At 43.5% G+C, this 21,949-nt stretch overlaps 1 protein-coding gene across 2 annotated transcripts in view; it reads right to left on the minus strand.

Annotated features, from left to right (window-relative positions):
* The window catches only part of LOC106610754 (transcription regulator protein BACH2), a 46,909-nt gene that overhangs the window by 12,921 nt on the left and 12,039 nt on the right, over positions 1-21,949 (minus strand). The window contains exons 1-2 of one of the 2 annotated variants that reach the window (XM_014210292.3): positions 15,076-15,586; positions 7,362-7,643 (exon numbers count right to left, since the gene is read on the minus strand). In XM_014210292.3, the coding sequence (XP_014065767.3) occupies positions 7,362-7,631 (270 nt within the window). In that variant the 5' untranslated portion in view covers positions 7,632-7,643; positions 15,076-15,586. Of the gene's footprint in view, positions 1-7,361; positions 7,644-15,075; positions 15,587-21,949 lie in introns of those variants that run through there. The other variant, XM_014210291.3, reaches the window with a different exon arrangement.

Genomic DNA, 21,949 nt, shown 5'->3' on the forward strand with positions numbered 1-21,949 from the left:
AGAGAGCCATGTTTCTGTGAAACAGAGTATGTTACAATCCCGGATGTCTCTCTGGAAAGCAACCCTTGCGCCAAATTTCATTAACCTTGTTATCTAGAGACTGGACATTAGCGAGTAATATACTCGGAAGCGGTGGGCGGGTGCGCCAGAAGGCTGCTCCGTCTACCTCTTCTGTGGCAACATTGTTTTGGGTCAGCCTCTGCAATCAGTTTGAATGCCTTGGGTTGTTCGAACAAAGGATCCACTTCGGGAAAGTCATATTTCTGGTCGTAGTGCTGGTAAGTTGACGTCGCTCTGATATCCAATAGTTCTTCCCGGCTGTATGTAATAACACTTAAGATTTTCTGGGCTAACAATGTAAGAAATAATACATAAAAAAACAAAATACTGCGTAGTTTCCTAAGGACTAGAAGTGAGGCGACCCTCTCTGTCGGCGCCATCTTGCCATTGTCCCCAACAGAGCGCGAGTCCACACGCAGCTTAGAGGCAGATGCTAGTGAATGAGAGAGAAGCAGAGGGAGCTGAATCCAAAAGTTAGGGCGACCAGATCTCAGAGGTGTAGGTGTAGAGGGAGCTGAAAGTGTAAACGAGAGTATCCAATCCCCAAGTCCAGCCGCAGTGAGAGTGAGGAAGAAGAGTCCTTTGAGGAGACGAGCGAGTCAGACTTTAGTATTAATTCCCGACCACCGAAAGAGAGAGATGACAATGACTCCCGTCCCCCCCTGCCCACATTCTCTTTGCTCCCTTCCCCGCCAGAGTTAGTTCCCCCCACCACTCAAGCAGGTGGATTGAAACCCCATTCACACTATCCAATCCAAAGAAAATTTTAAAATAAAGATGAGAAACCAAGTTCTCAGTAGAAGGTAAGCAAATAATCTAAAAGAATAACAGACTTTGCAGCCATCGATTATTTAATATTGGACTGCAACTTTAGAGGAATGAAAATAAGAGCGATAAATGTATACACAGCATCTGATGCAAATAAGAAAAATATATTATTTATGAAACTAGGGGCTATTTATGTGCGAGATATTCAGTAATTATATGTAGGGATTTGAATACTCTGACAGAACCTAATGATCGGGTATCTCAGACAATTTCAGACATTTAAATATTAACTGGAACAGTCTTTTAAACAAAACTATTTATAAAGTGATTTCTGGTTATTTATATAGTGGTGAAGTGGCATACCGCAACCTACCCCTGCAAAAACAAAATAATTAATTAACAATTCTACTCTGTGCACAACTGCAAAACATTTCAGAGATACTGCCTGGGTGATTTCAGTATGACAGATGGTTATCAATATTAGTTATTTATTGTGTAGGCTACTAAATGGTTTTATTTAACCTTTGTTTTATTTTATTTCTTTAACCTTTATTCAACTAGGCAAGCCAGTTAAGAACAAATTCTTATTTACAATGACGGCCTACCAAAAGGCAAAAGGCCTCCTGCGGGGACGGGGGCCTGGGATTAAAAAAATTTATATAAATAAAATACAATATAAATATAGGACAAAACACACATCACAAAAGAGAGACAACACAACACTACATAAGAGAGACCTAAGACAACAACATAGCAGGGCAGCAACACGTGACAACACAGCATGGTAGCAACATAACAACAACATGGTAGCAGCACAAAACACGGTACAAACTTTATTGGGCACAGACAACAGCACAAAGGGCAAGAAGGTAGAGACAACAATACATCATGCAAAGCAGCCACACCTGTCAGTAAGAGTGTCCATGATTGAGTCTTTGAATAAAGAGATTGAGATAAAACTGTCCAGTTTGAGTGTTTGCTTCAGCTCATTCCAGTCGCTAGCTGCAGTGAACTGAAAAGAGGAGCGAACCAGTGATGTCTGTGCTTTGGGAACCTTTTACAGAATGTGTCTGGCAGAACGGGTGTTGTATGTGGATGATGAGGGCTGCAGTAAATATCTCAGATAGGTGGGAGTGAGGCCTAAGAGGGTTTTATAAATAAGCATCAACCAGTGGGTCTTGCGACAGGTATAAAGATGACCAGTTTACAGAGGAGTATAGAGTGCAGTGTTATGTCCTTTAAGGAGCATTGGTGGCAAATCTGACGGCTGAATGTTAAAGAACATCTAGCTGCTCGAGAGCACCCTTACCTGCCGATCTATAAATGATGTCTCCGTAATCTAGCATGGGTAGGATGGTCATCTGAATTTGGGTAAGTTTGGCCACTGGGGTGAAAGAGAAGCAATTACTATAGAGGGAACCAAGTCTAGATTTAACTTTAGCCTGCAGCTTTGATATGTGCTGAGAGAAGGACAGTGCACCATCTAGCCACACTCCCAAGTACTTGTATGAGGTGACTACCTCAAGCTCTAAACCCTCAGAGGTAGTAATAACACCTGTGGGAAGAGGGGCATTCTTCTTACTAAACCACACAACCTTTGTTTTGGAGATGTTCAGAACAAGGTTAAGGGTATAGAAAGCTTGCTGGACACTAAGAAAGCTTTGTTGTAGAGCATTTAACACAAAATCCAGGGAGGGGCCAGGTGAGTATAAGACTGTATCATCTGCATATAAATGGATGAGAGAGCTTCCTACTGCCTGAACGAGGGTTGTTGATGTAAATTGAGAAGAGCGTGGGGCCTAGGATTGAGCCTTGGGGTACTCCCTTGGTGACAGGCAGTGGCTGAGACAGCAGAATTTCTGACTTTATACACTGCACTAGTTAGCAAACCAGCCCAAAGACCCCTCAGAGACACCAATACTCCTTAGCCGGCCCACAAGAATGGAATGATCTACTGTATCAAAATCTTTGGCCAAGTCGATAAAAATAGCAGCACAATATTGCTTAGAATCAAGGGCAATGGTGACATCTTTGAGGACCTTTAAGGTTGCAGTGACACATCCATAACCTGATTGCATACCCGAGAGAATTGCATACCCGAGAGAATACTATAGACATCAAAAAAGCCAGTCAGTTGATTATTGACAAGTTTTCCAACAGTTTTGATAAACAGGGCAAAATAGAAATAGGCCTATAACAGTTAGAATCAGCTTGATCTCCCCTTTAAATAAAGGACCAACCGTGGCTGCCTTCCAAGCAATGGGAACCTCCCCAGAAAGGAGAGACAGGTTAAAAAGGTTGGAGATAGGATTGGCGATGATAGGGGCAGTAACCTTAAAGAAGAAAGGGTCTAAACCATCTGACCCAGATGTTTTTTTGGGGTCAAGTTTAAGGAGCTCCTTTAGCACATTGGACTCAGTGACTGCCTGCAGGGAAAAACTTTGTAGCGGGGCAGGGGAAAAAGAGGGAGAACCGTCGGGGATAGTCGCATTAGAAGGGGTGGGAGATGAGGAAATGTTGGATGGGCAAGGAGGCATGGCTGAGTTAAATAGGAATCCTGACGAAGTGGTAATTAAAGAGCTTAGCCATGTGCTTATTGTCAGTACCAACCACATCATCAACATTAAGGGACATGGGCAGCTGTGAGGAGGAAATGCAATTCTTGGACCAAATGCAATTCTTGAGGTGGAGTAACTCCGCTGTAACGAGTGCACTGAGAGTCAGGAAGCAAGTTCAGGGAGTGAGTGTTTTAATAAATAAAATAAACACGAAACACAAACAACGCACCAACATGAAAACAGAGTCAATAACACCTGAGGAAAGAACCAAGGGGAGTGACAGATATAGGGAAGATAATCAAGGAGGTGATGGAGTCCAGGTGAGTGTCATGAGCTGCAGGTGCGCAAGACGATGGTGACAGGTGTGTGAGATAATCAACAGCCTGATGACCTAGAGGCCGGAGAGGAAGTATACGTGACAGTACCCCCTCCAACGTGTGGCTCCAGCCGCAGGACGCCATCAAAGGGGACGAACACGGGGATCAGGAGCGGACCGGTCACCTCTGCTGATGCGCGAAAAACTGTTGAGTCAACTGGGGCGTGGGAACCTGACAGATCGGTTGAGGCAGGGGAGCCTGGCAATCCGGCTGAGACATGAGAATCTGACGAGCCAGTGGAAGCAGGGGAGCCTGGCGATCCGGCGGAGGCATGAAATCCTGACGAGCCGGCTGAGGCAGGGGAGCCTGGCGATCTGGTTAAGGCATGTCAGCCCGACGAGCTGGCTGAGGCATGGGAGCCGGCCGATCCTGCTGAGGCATGAAAGCCCGACGAGCCGGCTGAGGCAGGGGAGCCTAGTGATCCGGCTGAGGCATGAGAGCCTGACGAGCCGGCTGAGGCAGGGGAGCCTAGCGATCCGGCTGAGGCATGAGAGCCTGACGAGCCGGCTGAGGCAGGGAAACCTGGCGATCTGGTTGAGGCATGAGAGCCTGTAGCAGTTCCCGGATGTCATTACTCTGACACAAAAAATACAATTAAAAGCATCCCTGATGCTTCCCTTAGGTGAGCTGTTATTCTGTAACGAGTGCGCTGAGAGTCAGGAAGCAAGTTCAGGGAATGAGTGTTTTAATAAACACAAGAAACAATGAACACGAAACACAAACAACGCACCGACATGAAAACAGAGTCAAGAACACCTGAGGAAAGAGCCAAGGGGCACGACAGATATAGGGAAGATAATCAAAGAGGTGATGGAGTCCAGGTAAGTGTCATGAGGCGCAGGTGTGCGAGACGATGGTGACAGGTGTGCAGGATAATCAGCAGCCTGATGACCTAGAGGCCTGGAGAGGGAGTATACCTGACATCTGCAAGATCACCGGTCAAACCAGGGGCTGAACCTGTTTTTAATTCAAATTTTCTTTATGGGGGCGTGTCTGTGAACAATACCACTGAAAAAAATCAAAAAAGAAGGTCCAAGCGTCTTCGACAGAGGGGATCAAGCTGATTCTATACCATTTTACAGAGGCCAGATCATGAAGGAAGGCTTGCTCATTAAAGTTTTTTAGTAAGCGTCTATGACAAATCAGGACAGGTCGTTTCACTGAGCAGCCATTACAAACACAGGCTCTAAAACCGTGATCACTAAGGTCATTACAGAAAACACCAGACTGATACCTATCAGGATTATTTGTGAGGATAACTTCGAGGAGAGTAGCCTTTTCTGGGTGTTTGGAGTCAAACCTTGTGGGATTGGTAATAATCTAAGAAAGATTTAGGGAGTCCCATTGCTTCAGGACTTGGTCAGGTGGTTTAAGCATGTCCCAATTTAGGTCACCAAGCAGGACAAATTCAGACTTAGTGTAAGGGGCCAGGAGTGAGCTTAGGGCAGGTAGGGTACAGGCCGGTGCTGATGGAGGACGATAGCACCCAACAACAGTCAACAAAGAGCTATTTAAAAGTTTAATGCATAAAACCAGCAAATCAAATTGTTTGGGGACAGACTTGGTGGAGACAATCGAGCACTGAAGGTGATCCTTGGTAAAGATTGCCACTCCCCCACCTTTGGAAGATCTGTCTTGCCGAAAAAGGTTATAACCAGAAAGGTTAACATCAGTATTCAAAACACTCTTCCTTAACCACGTCTCAGTAATGACCAACATATCTGGATTGGAGCTGTGAACACACACTTTCAATTGATCCATTTTAGGTAACGTGCAGAAAACCCAGGCTTTTATGAGAGCAGAAATCAGTGAAGCAGATATCAGAGCACAAGTCAGAATTGGGGCTAGCAACAGTAGATGTACATGCACATTTCCAGATATCATCAACAGTAATACAATCAAGGCACGGCAGAGGACAGGGATAGATCTGCAGTGCTGATTTATGACATCTGAATGTGCGTCAGATGGCAACAAGATCATATTGTACAGCAATTTCATCAGGTAACATGAATACAAAGACGGCGAGAGGTGGTTGGAATAGAATGGGAGGCCAATTAGGCAGGTCAGTTTAGAACAATGAGTGCCAGAGTTAGGAATTGTGTGTGTTGCGTGTTTGTGTGTTGCGTGTGTGCACATGTTCATTTGCGTGTGTGCATATATGGACCTGTGTGCCCAAATTTTAGGCAGGGTAGCCTAGTGGTTAGAGCGTTGGGCTAGTAACCGAAAGGTTGTAAGTTCAAATCCCCGAGCTGACAAGGTACAAATCTGTCGTTCTGCCCCTGAACAAGGCAGTTAACCCACTGTTCCTAGGCCATCATTGAAAATAAAAATGTGTTCTTAACTGACTTGCCTAGTTAAATAAAATTGTATGGCTTAATTTGACCTTTTTCTTTTGAATAAAATGACCAGTGCATGCTGCAGTAAAGTGGAGTTGTTTTGTCAAAAGTGAATTATGTCCTATGCCTAATTGTCACGATGAAGAGAATTTAGAAAACCTTTTAGTGAAATACTACAGAAGTAAAGAAATATGGGATCTGATGAGAATTATCGGGTTTGATGTATGTATAAATCCCAAGTCAAGGTGTCTTCAATATTTGCATGGATTACTTTACTAAAGAAGTATGGTGGACAATATTATGCATTGACATTACTAAACAAATATTGTGGACAATAATATGCATTATGAACAGTAAAATGTGGAAGACAAGATGTCTATAAAACTATAAAACAACATTATTGTTCAAACACTATTTATTTTACAAACCAAAATTAAATTAAAAACAAGAAGAACCTCTGTGGAAACTATTACATCTGTAAACCATGCTATGTAATTCTGAACTTAAATGTATTGATGTGAAAGTTGATTTATATTAATGTGAATTATTTATGATTGTAAAATGTGGAAAATTTCAATAAAGATATATATTTTTGAAACAAACAACAACTGAAATAAGCCATGCTTTCTAGTCCTTAGAGGATGGATTTTGACATGTGAAGTGATTCAGGCGTTGATAGTGATTACTATATGAGGTAGAGTCAAAGAGATCATCAAATTGACAGATCTAGGACATTATATGCTAATAGCAGCCACTGGGATGTGGGCCGGGGCTGTTCCGCCCGCGATTAGATATAGCGGCGGAAACGGCAGAAAGATAACGTATTACTGATTCTGAAAATTCACACAGGGTTTTCAGGAATCCTTCCAACACTAGGTAAACAAGCTATTGGAACGCTTCAGTGTGACACCTGAGCAAGCTACCCGTTCGCCTCCCTGTCTCTATCTCACTCTCTCTTTCTCTCTGCCTCACACAGACACAAAAGATCATGAATTTTGAGTACTCAATAAGTCTAGATTCTCTCTCTCTCTCTCTCTCTCTCTCTCTCTCTCTCTCTCTCTGTCTCTCGCTTTGACTGACACGTCCTTTTTACCACTCTATTGCAGGTATCTGAATGTAATGGAAGGGCTGTGTAATAATACATTGTAACAGTATAAAACGGCCACGCCCAGGGGTGCATAAAGACTTTCATGTCAAGTTATTAGCGCTTTCTAAGGGCTGTTAGACATACATATACATGTACATGATTGGTCATTACCCACCTTGTCAGACAGGCTGATGATTGGTTCCTGCTCGGGGTGTGTGTGTCCCAGCAGCACCTGTAGGAAGTATCTGCTGCTGGCTGCCAGGACGGCCCTGTGGGCCCTGATCTCCGTCCCCTCCACCACCACCGTCACATCACACAGAATGTCCTGCCGCCGCTGGTCCTCCAGACTCAGCAGCACGTTGGCACAGTGCACCGTCGACTCATACACGTACATGGGAGCATCCCCGGACCTGACGTGGGCATGAGCCCCCTCATCCGCAGACATCCTGCTCACGTCCTGCAGAGAACACAACACACAGACAAGATGTTTGTTGGATACACAGTCAATGGACCCAAAGGATGCAAAGGACCTCATTTCTCGGAGGTTTCTTTTTTTCTTTCTTTCTTTTACAAATATGGAGAAAAGAAAACGCTGTCTCTCTCCTCCATACACGTACAAACGTGCCCACGTGCATGTACGCACAAGCGCACACACTTGTATTCTGTTCAGGTGTTCAGTTAGACAGGGGACATACCACAGTAATGACATACCACAAATATGTTTTTATCACCTCTTCGCCACTAGCTTCAACAGAGAATCCTGGATTCAACACCTCTGCAAGACAAACCTGACATACATCCCGTGATTATTTCCTAATAGGATACACATGTAGTCTCTGGACTAGTCTCTCTTGACCCACATTCATAGCTCAGACGTTCATGGCGATTTGAGATTACTAGCCTACAGCACAAACAGCATTATCTTGTTGTGCTGATACCTAGGAAAGGACAACGATGACATTAGTTAAGGGCTCTAGCGCGCTACAGTCAACAACGATTTAGTGTTAATTGTAAAAAAAATTCATTAAAAAAAAGAGAATGTAAAGCACATTGGAAATCATATGATGTGACAATAAAAGCATCGGAAATAAATACGTTATGTGCAGGAAGTCTAAGGTAGCGTCACTCAATATGGTTCCACATTGATTCAAAGTGGTTCAATGCGGAGGCATTTTTCATTGTGCTCATCTCAACACTGGAGCACTTAAAGCTCCTGCAGCCCTACAGACAGCTGAGGCTGCAGTCTGTCTATTTGAGCCCAGGAGTGTGTGGTGTGTGTGTGTGTGTGTGTGTGTGTGTGTGTGTGTGTGTGTGTGTGTGTGTGTGTGTGTGTGTGTGTGTGTGTGGACTCATCATGCTTGGAGGGGTTTCTTTCTGCTGAGTCACGGTGTTTTAATGTGCAGAGCCTGGAACCAGGGGCCTGCTGCAGAGGAACAGACTCCAGGGGGGAATCTTCTCAGAATTCTATATCGTCTACTATTTGCCCTCAGGTTACCTTTATGACTAGGGGAGAAATGGCTCAGAGTAGCATCATAACATTCCCTTTCTTTGTAGCTCAATAAATAAACGGTGATGCTTGCAAATACTATTAATAAGGCACCTTGGTGTCCCTCTCCTCATAATATTTTAGTTATTATAGAATATAAATTTCAGCATTGATATTTTCCCCTTTGTCAAAATACTGTTTTTTTCTAGAGCAGTGTTGACTAGTACTATTACAGTAATACGCGTGATGCCATTAATTGTTCTTGATTGAACAGAATCAGCCGTTGATTGAACAGATTCATTGCCCTAGTCCATAGATTATTTCATTAGTAGTCTCTGTGAGCTAAGCAGGCCAGCAGTAGAACAGAACAATTGTCTCTTTAACGGTTTGATCAACGTGGAGGACGAAACGTTCGGACAAAGCAACAAATCAGCCACAGACAAAGAGCTTGTTCCCTTTCCATGGCCTAATCTTCCACACCTTCCATCTCTCTCTGCTCACCTACAGGACAACCACAACCTTCCCTCATTATCTTTAATACACCGATATGTCAATGGAAATGAGCCGTAACTTCAAACCAGTGTCAATACCCTCCAATACCTTGCGAATTAGACTAGCAACCACATGACATACCTTTGTAAATTAGACTAGCTATCATTCTTATGTTTGACACTTGATCTTCAAAGTCGAATTCATTAACTCACCACAAACACCAGATGAATATTAAAAAACAGTCTGTTTCTGTAAACAAGCCGTTGCAGGCCGTTTCATCATGTTGTCTGTTGTGTGTGGATGACATATTTCTACATCATATTTGTCTGCCAGACAGACAGCTTCTAGACAGACAGGCAGCAAACTGTATAATCATTACTCCAGGCTTCTGGGAGTCCAACTGTTAATACTTGACGAGAGCCAGGGGAGGAGAGCATATCCCCCTGCTCACCCCTCCTTCTCATCCCTTCTCGTTCCACTCTCAGCATGTCACAGTTCTGGGATCATATTGGAGATAATTGAGCTTTGGCTGGTTCAGACTGAGGGTAGAGCTAGTTGGGTGAAATAAACAGGACGTGAATTGAGGTTGGCGGGGTATACACCATATAGAAAGTGCTGTAGGACTGTTTTTCCTTGGTGTGCCTGTAGGTGACTACATTGTCATAGGCTACAGTGTACACGGAGGTTGCGTAGGCAAAATCAGACATCAACTCAGAGATAAATATCAGTTGTCATTTTAGAGTACAACAGACTAACAAAGAGGAAGAGAATTCGTCTTTCAGAATGAAATAATCACTATTATTATGAGCAACGACTCAGTGAGGAACTGTGTGTGTGTGTGTGTGTGTGTGTGTGTGGCATTACAAAGGCAATAAACAAACACATTAACAAAGGGCACAGTGGGAGGGTCTCCCTACTCCTTTGTAGATGACTTTATGAAGTTGTACAGTATCAGCGACAACAATTAACAATGAAATATTGATCAGCTCCTCTGGGTCTCACTGTCTCTGCCTTCTGTTCAAATGAACAAGCTCAGCACTAGATAGCACAGCTGTGATAGGCACCGACCTAACTTCATTGTTGAAGTATAAAAACATTAGTTACCAAACCCGTTCACAGTGTTGGTTAACTCCTGAGCTTCCTCGGGTGTCCACCGAATTAGGTAAATCCGCTTTTAGTTTTAATGCACCTCACTGCTGGAACGATTTACAAAACTCATTACAATTGGATGTTCTGGTGCCACTTGGGCAAATGAAAGTATTGATTGAGGTCCTAGTAGCTGAGAAATGTAATTGTTTTTCTTATAAAATTGTACATTGTATTGATCGCTGTTTTGTTTCATATCGTATTTTGGATTTTTACGTTACTGTGATCAGGGCACCGTTGTGAATGAGACCCTGATCTCAATGGGTTAGCCTCAGACGCTCAACTCAAAGGAATGCCACATCGATCCACATCATCTTCCACAGTTAGGGTTGTAAAGGGAGGGTTATATTACTGGAAACTTTCTACGTTTACCAGTAAACTACAAGAATTTTGGTATCTTTCAAGGATTTTATGTTTTAAAAAATATATATATTTCACCTTTATTTAACCAGGTAGGCCAGTTGAGAACAAGTTCTCATTTACAACTGCGACCTGGCCAAGATAAAGCAAAGCAGTGTGACACAAACAACAACACAGAGTTACACATAGGATAAACAAAAGTACAGTCAATAACACATTAGAAAAATCTATACACAGTGTGTGCAAATGGAGAAAGGAGGTAAGGCAATAAATAGGGCATAGTAGCGAAGTATTTACAATTTAGCAAATTAACACTGGAGTGATAGATGTGCAGATGATGATGTGCAAGTAGAAATACTGGTGTGCAAAAGAGCAAAACAGTTAATAAAAACAATATGGGGATGAGGTAGGTAGTTGGATGGGCTATTTAAAGATGGGCTATGTACAGTACAGCTGCAGCGATTGGTAAGCTGCTCAGATAGCTGATGCTTAAAGTTAGTGAAGGAGATATAAGTCTCCAACTTCAGCGATTTTTGCAATTCGTTCCAGTCATTGGCAGCAGAGAACTGGAAGGAAAGGCGGCCAAAGAGGTGTTGGCTTCGGGGATGACCAGTGAAATATACCTGCTGGAGTGCGTGCTACGGGTGGGTGTTGTTATGGTGACCAGTGATCTGAGATAAGGCGGAGCTTTACCTAGAAAATAATTATAGATGACCTGGAGTCAGTGGGTCTGGCGACGAATATGTAGGGCCAGCTGACGAGAGCATACAGGTCGCAGTGGTGGGTGGTATAAGGGGCTTTGGTGACAAAACGGATGGCACTGTGATAGACTGCATCCAGTTTGCTGAGTAGAGTGTTGGAGGCTAATTTGTAAATGACATCGCTGAAGTCGAGGATTGGTAGGATAGTCAGTTTTACGAGGGTATGTTTGCGAAATAGGAAGCTGATTCTAGATTTAATTTTGGATTGGAGATGCTTAATATGAGTCTGGAAGGAGAGTTTACAGTCTAACCAGACACCTAGGTATTTGTAGTTGTCCACATATTCTAAGTCAGAACCGTCCAGAGTAGTGATGCTAGTCGGGCGGGCGGGTGCGGGCAGCGATCGGTTGAAGAGCATGCATTTAGTTTTACAAACGTTTAAGAGCAGTTGGAGGCCACGGAAGGAGTGTTGTATGGCACTGAAGCTTGTTTGGAGGTTAGTTAACACAGTGTCCAAAGAAGGGCCAGATGTATACATAATGGTGTCGTCTGCTTAGAGGTGGATCAAGGAATCACCCACAGCAAGAGCGACATCATTGATGTATACAGAGAAAAGAGTCGGCCTGAGAATTGAACCCTGTGTACCCCCATAGAGACTGCCAGAGGTCCGGACAACAAGCCCACCAATTTGACACACTGAACTCTATCTGAGAAGTAGTTGATGAACCAGGCGAGGCAGTCATTTGAGAAACCAAGGCTGTTGAGTCTGCCGACAAGAATACGGTGATTGACAGAGTCGAAAGCCTTGGCCAGGTCGATGAAGACGGCTGCACAGTACTGTTTTTTATCGATGGCGGTTATGATATCGTTTAGTACCTTGAGCATGGCTGAGGTGCACTCGTGACCAGCTCGGAAACCGGGTTGCACAGCGAAGAAGGTACAGTAGGATTCGAAATGGTCAGTGATCTGTTTGTTAACTTGGGTTTCGAAGACTTTAGAAAGACAGGGTAGGATAGACATAGGTCTGTAACAGTTTGGGTCTAGAGTGTCACCCCCTTTGAAGAGGGGGATGACCGCGGCAGCTTTCCAATCTTTAGGAATCTCAGACGATACGAAAGAGAGGTTGAACAGACTAGTAATAGGGGTTGCAACAATGGCGATGGATCATTTTAGAAAGAGAGGGTCCAGATTTTCTAGCCCAGCTGATGTAATCTATCACAAGACATTCAGTGGCCCTTTGGGGTCCTTCAGATTATCACGTGTCTGTAATTATCTCTGGCCCTCTGTGTGGCCTTATCACATTAAATTATTAAATAATAATATTTTTTTGAACAAATTTAATGACAAAGCTGTAAAACATTATCCTAAATATAAACCATAAACTTAGTGAATACCATTGGTATTTAATATGCGTGTTTGAGCATGAAATATCCTTTAAAAAAACGTTTTACACACTTTTATTTATTTTACTATGTCAATATGTATTTGTTGTCAATGTTTTGGCATCAAAATGGTGGGAGTTGTGAAAAAAGTCAGTAGTTGAAAGAGTTGCAAAATAATGCCATTGTTGATGTTTTTTTCATTAATTAGGCTATTTTCTCTTGAACCACATGGTCTATCTACTCGAAACTCATGGACAATATGGACACTGATATAAAAAATGAATACTATATATGAATATATATTTAAAATGTTATTCAAGTATAAATTACCAAAGTTACGATAGATTGCCATAGATTTTCTGTTAATTAGCAAAATTAGTGAAGATTCCAGTAACTTTAGTAAATTACCGGTAGCTTTGCAACACTACCCATAGTACCAAATCAAAATAAGAAAAAAATACAGTTTTTACAGTGCATTTATTTTTTCTAGGATAACTTACAAAACAAAAAAAATTGTATTATCTATTATCCCTGTTTCGACCTGGAGTTTCCACAGGGAATGCACATACACTTTTGAGTAATTTAGTGCAATATTATAACATGGCATTCATAGTTTAAAGTGAGGCTAGCCTATATTCAATCCATCTGCATCTATGAAAACACCCCCACATCTAAGGCTGCCCCCTGAGTGAGAAGGAGGAAGAAAACAACCTTGTGATCGAAAGTAAACCAGCAGGATTATCAGCAACTAGCTGTGAATTATTTAGCACAGAGCACAGAGAGTGGGGCCCCAGTCTTCCTCTGGGCTGCCAGAGAAATATTAATTAACAAACAGTAATAATTCAGGGCTTCCCACTTGAAGGCCGATGTTGGTGGTGATGTACAGTACACTATACACCGCTGACAACTGCTATGCCCTACTTCCCTCCACCCTGTGTTCTTCCTGCCCTGATTATGTCTTATTTTCAACTCACGACAATGTGTGCGCGTATGTGTGTGGTGTGTGTGCGTTGGGAGTGTGTGTGAGAGAGAATAAGAAAAGGAAGGTGATGAAAGTGGGTTTTGTGTGAGGTTGATCTCGACCAAAACACACATAGCCCAGCTCGACGGCAACGTGTGAAATCAATAAAACAATGTCAGACTTCTTTCTTCCAACACATATTCGGGAAGAAAATATAACACATTTGTTTTTATAATTAGTCATCAAAAAAGGCATTAGGTTGGATGAAACATCATAAGACCAGTGATATTGAGAAAGCAAAAGGAGTTGGGCAACAGGGTCCATTACCAGGGGCCTTCCCCTGAGAGCTGCTGGGCCGGAAATGCACCATTCACATCATCATCTGCGTTTAACAAAACCTCTTTGTTCCAGAATCAGGGTTAGGAGATCTCACTTTCAGAAGGTCAGTGAAACCCATGACATACAGTATGTCATCTGAGGTCATACCTAACACTGTTTGTGCAAGTCTCAATCTTCTTTACGGCTATAAGTCACCCAGGCATTGTCAAGTGAAATTGGATTTACTGCAAACGAGCTCCTCACTGGCCCTCCAGACAGGAAAACGGCATATTCAAGGGTTACTCGAGACGCAACTGAAGGGCGAGTCGACCTGTGCACGGCCAGCCTGTTTAATAAAGGGCCTGATTCATTTCAGATGAACTAGGTTAGAGCACACGGCATCTGAAATTCATTCATCATAGAGAGATCCTTCAATATGAGTAGTTCATGATTTAACTACAGAATAGAGAGAAAGAACCAGCGAGAGATGAGGAAAAAGAGGGAGACTGTGTGTGTGTGTGTGTGTGTGTGTGTGTGTGTGTGTGTGTGTGTGTGTGTGTGTGTGTGTGTGGTGTGTGTGTGTGTGTGTGTGTGTGTGTGTGTGTGTGTGTGTGTAGTGTGAGTGTGTGTGTGTGTGGTGTGTGTGTGTGTGTGTGCAGTAGTAGTAGTGGTGTAACTTACAATCTACTCCCCTCTAGACGCTGACATGATACATTGAACATTGGCTCCCATCTCTGGCCATTGACTCTCAATAGTCACTTTCACCTTGCTCGCTACTTCAGCGCACAGACATGCACACGCACACATTTTCTGAGGGAAAGTCATGCACAAACAATGGGTCCACAATGTGGGTCACAAACTTAGTCAGCCCAAGATAGCTGGGTCTCCACTCCACAGCTGTATTCTACTGACGTTGCACACATTCTTTCTCCTCTAAAAACAACTTCTTTGTAATGTTGCATAGATGGACACTCCATGAAAGGACAAAACACACTCACTAAAGAGTTAACATCCACCTCAACCATGAGTCATGCAGTGCATACCTCAGAAACCTTTACAGAGCAATGGCGTAATGTCTCTCTCTAGTCCATGTCGGGGTCAGTGACTCCAGTTAAATGCACCTTAGGCCTAGTAAACCCTTTCTCTCAGTGGGCCAGAGCAGATATTCCCCATAGGTAACAGCAGAAATGCATGTTGGTGCTGGAGAAAATCAGTCTGTCCATGCTAGCCAGCCAGTCAGTGGGGAGCGCGGTCACGTCGTAGTAGCCTGGAGAGTATTTTGGGCGTGTGGTGGTAACTAAACTAAAGTGAACTAAACGGAGGGAGCAGGAGGAGTGAATCACGACTTCCCACAGCTCAGCGCTTTGTTGGTCGGAGCCCAGCCAGCCCAGGGTGAGTCACCACCACAGCCCAGTTTAGAATGGTAACAAACAGCTTAGAGCTAGCCGAGCGGCCACGTGACAGAAACGTACACTGTTGCTCTGGCCAGGAATAACCCCCAGCAGTCAGTCAGTGTGTGTAGAGAACTAACACGGCCGACCAGCATTCATTCATGGTCAAACATGGACAGGCTGCTGAATGGATGAGTGTGTGTATATATGTGTGTGTTTGTGTGTGTGTGTGTGTGGGAGGTGGGGCTGCGTGGCTGCTTAATGGTTGACAAAAGCCATGTCAGTCCAAACAGACCGTTCTCGGAATGTATCAGTAACCACACAAGGATTTCAGTTGAAAAATTCCACAAACAGAAAAAACATGAAAAACATCTCAGCTTCAACGGTTCCTAAAACATAAAAGTTGCTTAAATGACCAAAGTCATCCAGGAGTGATTGTAAAGGCTTTGTGTGAACCCTAAGAACTACATGTCTCCTCGCGGTCTGTATCAAGGCTGACCCGCTGCCATGTGATACCCCCTGGTGGTAATTTGGCAGCAGCCTCAGCACCCGCCATACCGCCTCTGACCATTAATGACTGGATGGATCCTCAGACACAGAGGCCTGATTAGCAGAAAAAGAGCGAGAAAGCTGGTGCTGGCGGCAAACCAGGAGAACTGTGGCTGATCATGTTTCACCCCAGAGCTGGGTGACGACCTCACAACAGCCGGTGTGTGTGTGTGTGTGTGTGTGTGTGTGTGTGGGGGAGAGAAAGATGAGCAAAAGAGAGAGGAGGGTGGGGAAGTGGGGGGGGGGGGATGTAATTTACAAATATGAAAACGTCAAATACCAAATATTTGTCATTTTCCCCCACAAAAATGAAAACGCCATCAGGGGTCCACTCATAACTGCAATGTCCTGTGGTTAACAAGCTCAACACAGTACAGGTCAGGAACAACAGTGACATGCTTTCACAGTTTATCACGCCTCCATTGCATAGCATTCGTTTTCAGATCAAGTGGAAATAGTCTGGGGGAGGAAATGTGGTTTGGAGCTATGACACGGAACGATACCTTAATGTCAATGTGAGGGAGGACCCAGCGAAATATCACAGCAGTGAAAGTCAGGAGGAAATGAATGGCCAAAACTGTGATGGATGTGAGAGAAGGTGTGAGACAAGACCACAGGGTGACTTTCTGTTAAATACATTCTGGTTTTGAGGTACTTTCATAGAGGAAGATGAAAAACAGGGAACTTGACCCTCCGGCACCTCTGAGAGGTCAGACAAGGATGGAGATGGCCAACAGCCACCGTTTCCACTTCCTCTAAAACATACATGGAAAACATAACATCACTCAAACAATCAGCTTTAATCAATAATCAATACATCCCAAAATTGTATCCTTGAAGACTAGTAGTGGCAAAATATCTCTGGGTATTTAATAATTTTGCTTATATGCAATTTATGATAACTGATATTGATGTATGGGGACAAAATCCACATACAAGTAGAAAGAGATTGACTGATAACCACGAGGGTGTGAAACCTCTCTGTTGACAAATGAGTCACAAAGAGAGGAAAATTGTGCCAACCACTTTCATGTGGGATATTTCATTCACTGGCTAACACTAACATCCTCTGCAGCTGAAAAACGAAAGTACATGTGTGGGTCGTTCCACACCTACAGTGTTTCCATAAAGGAAAATCTACCTGTTTAAAAAGCAAGATAATACAGTACACAATGACATGATCTGAACTGTACTCAGAAAGTTTGTTTTTACAGTGCAGCAGATATTCTGTCAGATTCTGGAAATGTATTCTGTAAGGAGCAGATCCTAACTCAGATATTTGTGTCAAATCATGCATTGAGGTCAACAGGACATTCAGGTTCCACATGTGAACTCAAGAGACACTTTAGCCCTAAAAAGAGAAAATGTATTGATGAAATCCGAGCGTAATCCATTGGTGTATTTCATCCAGAAACTGAGTCACTGTGACCTGGTTACTGGATGTCAGGATGCAGCTGGGAAGAGATATTATTAAGACAAGATATTCAGTGGCATCTTGGTTTATTGGTTTATTGGGGATCCCCATTAGCTTTAGCAGAAGCAGCGAAAATTCTTCCTGGGGTCCACAAACTAAAATAGAAAACATGACAAGTATCAAAACACTGATAGACAAAAACAGTCACACAATTTTAAATTCAACAACATACAAACAATACAACTAAAAGTATCTCTGTGGAAGCAACCCCCCCCCCCCCGTCTCATCCTCCCTTCTCACAGGAACAGTGATGATAACAACTGTCCCTAATAAAAACGGAGCAGCTTCTGTGACAAGGTGTGTGTATACATTACACCTGTCCTCACCCACGCAGGGGAGTTTCCATCTGTGGGGACATTTTATTGGCTGTCAGTCCATTTCCAGATTGAAGTCATCCACTCTCCTCTTCTTTCTGCTCTGTGGCTGACATCATTTATGGCCTGGGGTCTTTTGCTTCAGTCTCCATATCTTGCACACTCTAGGGTTTCTGATAAACTCAGTTACCCCAAAAAATGATTGGATGTCTCACATCTGTAGAGTCATGCAATGGTAGAGCATCTCGCGCCAACACAAATGTTAGAGGCTGGGAATCCAGCCAAAATGAGATATGGGCGATATAAACAAGTAAGAAAGAAAGGTTGTGGACCAATGTACTTCCCCAACAATGTCCGACATCAATCCAACTAACAACTCTATCTTCTACATCTCTCTCCAGCTAACCTATGCGTCAAAATATGGTCCCTATGATCGCTGTCCCTACCAAAGTCATTAGACTACGCCAAAAGAAGCTGATCTCAGGGCCTCCACAGCTCCATCAGTGTTAATGGAACGTGATGAGGAATATTAACACAAGCCCAAAAGACCACTGTCTCGTGCCATCACAAAATGAGCAGATTGTGCCTCTCTCACATCGCAATTAACATGACACAGCAGCCAATTAACTGTGACACAGCAGCCATTTCTTCATCATTATCTGTAATACATTCACAGCTGCCTAAGATATGTCAGACATTCATAGAGAGGCATGTGTAATGGCAATCTTTATGAGGCCTCTCAAATTTGATTATCTGTCACATCGGATGTGTATGACAGTACTGCAGGGGCTTGTGAGAGTTCTAACTTGACCAAGAAACTAAAAAGAGACAATGTTTTGTTGCAGTGAACATTCCAAGTAAAGGATTAAAAAGAATACTTGAAATTTCTATTTCAGTCATGTGGTAGAAGGATGTAGCATTTTGAACCTAAGCTTGTTTTCGTATTGGAGAGTAAAAGCAAGGTGGTGCGTCACTTCCTACGAGTATAACCAAGCGGTTGTTTATTTACCTCCTACTGTACTATATAATCTGTCCCACAACCGTCGAGGCTCGCAAACACTAATCCCCTCACATCAAAGACCAAACTATGTCTTCTTTCAGCCACAAACATGGAAATGAATGTGGAAGCATTATAATGTAAAAAGACAGGTGTAATATCCACCACGTAGGGCACAATCTCACATCCAATGTTGTATTGTATTGCACTGTATTAACATGAGGTTATTTAAGCAATAAGGCCTGAGGGGGTTTGGTATATGGCCAGTGTAACCGGCTAAGCACGACGCAACGCGGAGTGCTCGGACACAGCCCTTAGCCGTGGTATATTGGCCATATATCACAAACCCCAGAGGTGCCTTATTGCTATTATAAACTGGTTACCAACCTAATTAGAGCAGTACAAATAAATGTTTTGTCATACACGTGGTATACGGTCTGATATACTTTGGCTTTCAGCCAATTAGCATTCAGGGCTCGAACCGCCCAGTTTATAATACTCAATAACTTATCAACATTTACCACAGCTGCTGCAATAATATTATTTTTAGAATAAGAATGCGTGAGGAGAAATGCACAAACCTGTTCTTTCCACATTAAAATGAAAGAGGTGGAACCGCTGACTAAGTGATCAAACATAACAAACAGACCAGAGCAATGACCTGTGTTTGTTTTTGTTCCCTTGATTGGAGTGGTTTTCCCCCTCAATGACCCCTCGTTCCTCGTGGAGCACATGACTCTGTCATAGAGTCTGACTGGCCGGCTGGCCGGTGTAACTTAGCTCCCAGGAAGAACCTTAGAGCCCCACTCAGGTTCACTGGGTTCAACTGGTTAATGACTGACAGCCTGTAGAATGTAGCCCCAACTAAAGTGCATTCCAAGAATCCAGCTCATTCTCTCTCGCCCTGCCTATGTTTCTTCCTGTGGTTCGTGAGGATTCCATGCCTGCCTTCCTGTCTAACTCCTCTCTCTGCATGAAGCTTCTCAAGGGTTTCCTCTCTCTCTCTCTCTCTCTCTCTCTCTCTCTCTCTCTCTCTCGCTCACACACTCACACCGAGCTTGATGAGTTCTACAGGCCTTTTTCCTACTGACTTGTTCACTGGCTTCACACAGGCTCTTCGACTGCAAGGCCTTTGCCATTGTTTTGCCCAGTGGTGCCATGACTCATACCAAATATGACCTACAGTGGGGGAAAAAAGTATTTGATCCCCTGTTGATTCTGTACGTTTGCCCACTTACAAAGAAATGATCAGTCTATAATTTTAATGGTAGGTTTATTTGAACAGTGAGAGACAGAGTAACAACAAAAAAAATCCAGAAAAACCAATGTCAAAAATGTTATCAAATGATTTGCATTTTAATGAGGGAAATAAGTATTTGACCCCTCTGCAAAACATGACTTAGTACTTGGTGGCAAAACTCTTGTTGGCAATCACAGAGGTCAGACGTTACTTGTAGTTGGCCACCAGGTTTGCACACATCTCAGGAGAGATTTTGTCCCACTCCTCTTTGCAGATCTTCTCCAAGTCATTAAGGTTTCGAGGCTGACGTTTGGCAACTCGAACCTTCAGCTCCCTCCACAGATTTTCTATGGGATTAAGGTCTGGAGACTGGCTAGGGCACTCCAGAACCTTAATGTGCTTCTTCTTGAGCCACTCCTTTGTTGCCTTTTCCGTGTGTTTTGGGTCATTGTCATGCTGGAATACCCATCCACGACCCATTTTCAATGCCCTGGCTGAGGGAAGGAGGTTCTCACCCAAGATTTGACAGTACATGGCCCCGTCAAATGATGCGGTGAAGTTGTCCTGTCCCCTTAGCAGAAAAACACCCCCAAAGCATAATGTTTCCACCTCCATGTTTGACGGTGGAGATGGTGTTCTTGGGGTCATAGGCAGCATTCCTCCTCCTCCAAACACGGCGAGTTGAGTTGATGCCAAAGAGCTCCATTTTGGTCTCATCTGACCACAACACTCACCAGTTGTCCTCTGAATCATTCAGATGTTCATTGGCAAACTTCAGACGGGCATGTATATGTATTCTTGAGCAGGGGGACCTTGCGGTCACTGCAGGATTTCAGTCCTTCACGGCATAGTGTGTTACCAATTGTTTTCTTGGTGACTATGGTCCCAGCTGCCTTGAGATCATTGACAAGATCCTCCCGTGTAGTTCTGGGCTGATTCCTCACCGTTCTCATGATCATTGCAACCCCACGAGGTGAGATCTTGCATGGAGCCCCAGGCCGAGGGATATTGACAGTTCATTTGTGTTCCTTCCATTTGCGAATAATCGCACCAAATGTTGTCACCTTCTCACCAAGCTACTTGGCGATGGTCTTGTAGCCCATTCCAGCCTTGTGTAGGTCTACAATCTTGTCCCTGACATCCTTGGAGAGCTCTTTGTTCTTGGCCATGGTGGAGAGTTTGGAATCTGATTGATTGATTGCTTCTGTGGACAGGTGTCTTTTTTACAGGTAACAAGCTGCGGTTAGGAGCACTCCCTTTAAGAGTGTGCTCCTAATCTCAGCTCGTTACCTGTTTAAAAGACACCTGGGAGCCAGAAATCTTTCTGATTGAGAGGGGGTCAAATACTTATTTCCTTCATTAAAATGCAAATCAATTTATAACATTTTTGAAATGCGTTTTTCTCAATATTTTGGTTATTAGTCTGTCTCTCACTGTTCAAATAAACCTACCAATAAAATTATAGACTGATCCTTTCTTTATCAGTGGGCAAACGTACAAAATCAGCAGGGGATCAAATACTTTCCCCCCCCACTGTTTAAGTATCTGGAGGCCTATAAACAAGCAAGAGAGAATGGGAATAAATAACATGGGCTTTGGCTTATCTGGTGGGCCCACCCATGGAATCCATGGATTAATGCACCCCCCAAAACAACAAAGACCCAGGGTATGATCTTCTCACCATCTGCGCCGGCTCCACTAATCATGCCCTGCCATGCCAGATATATGGCAAGGTTATCCAACCCCAACCCAGCCAGCCATCAGCTGTGCCAATACTGGGCCAGAATGCCCAGACTAGAGACATTCTAGTTTCTATAAAGCAGACTAGCCTGGTATTGGGCTTTTCTGTTAAATCAATGCATACCCATTAGAGCATATACATACAGCCTCTGGACTGTATGAAATATATGACAATGGTGGTCTGTGTCAAACTATGCTGCCAAATTGTATAA

This window comes from Salmo salar, chromosome 09 (genome assembly GCF_965601325.2).
Source record: "Salmo salar chromosome 09, fSalSal1, whole genome shotgun sequence".
Classification (NCBI taxonomy): Eukaryota; Metazoa; Chordata; class Actinopteri; order Salmoniformes; family Salmonidae; genus Salmo; species Salmo salar.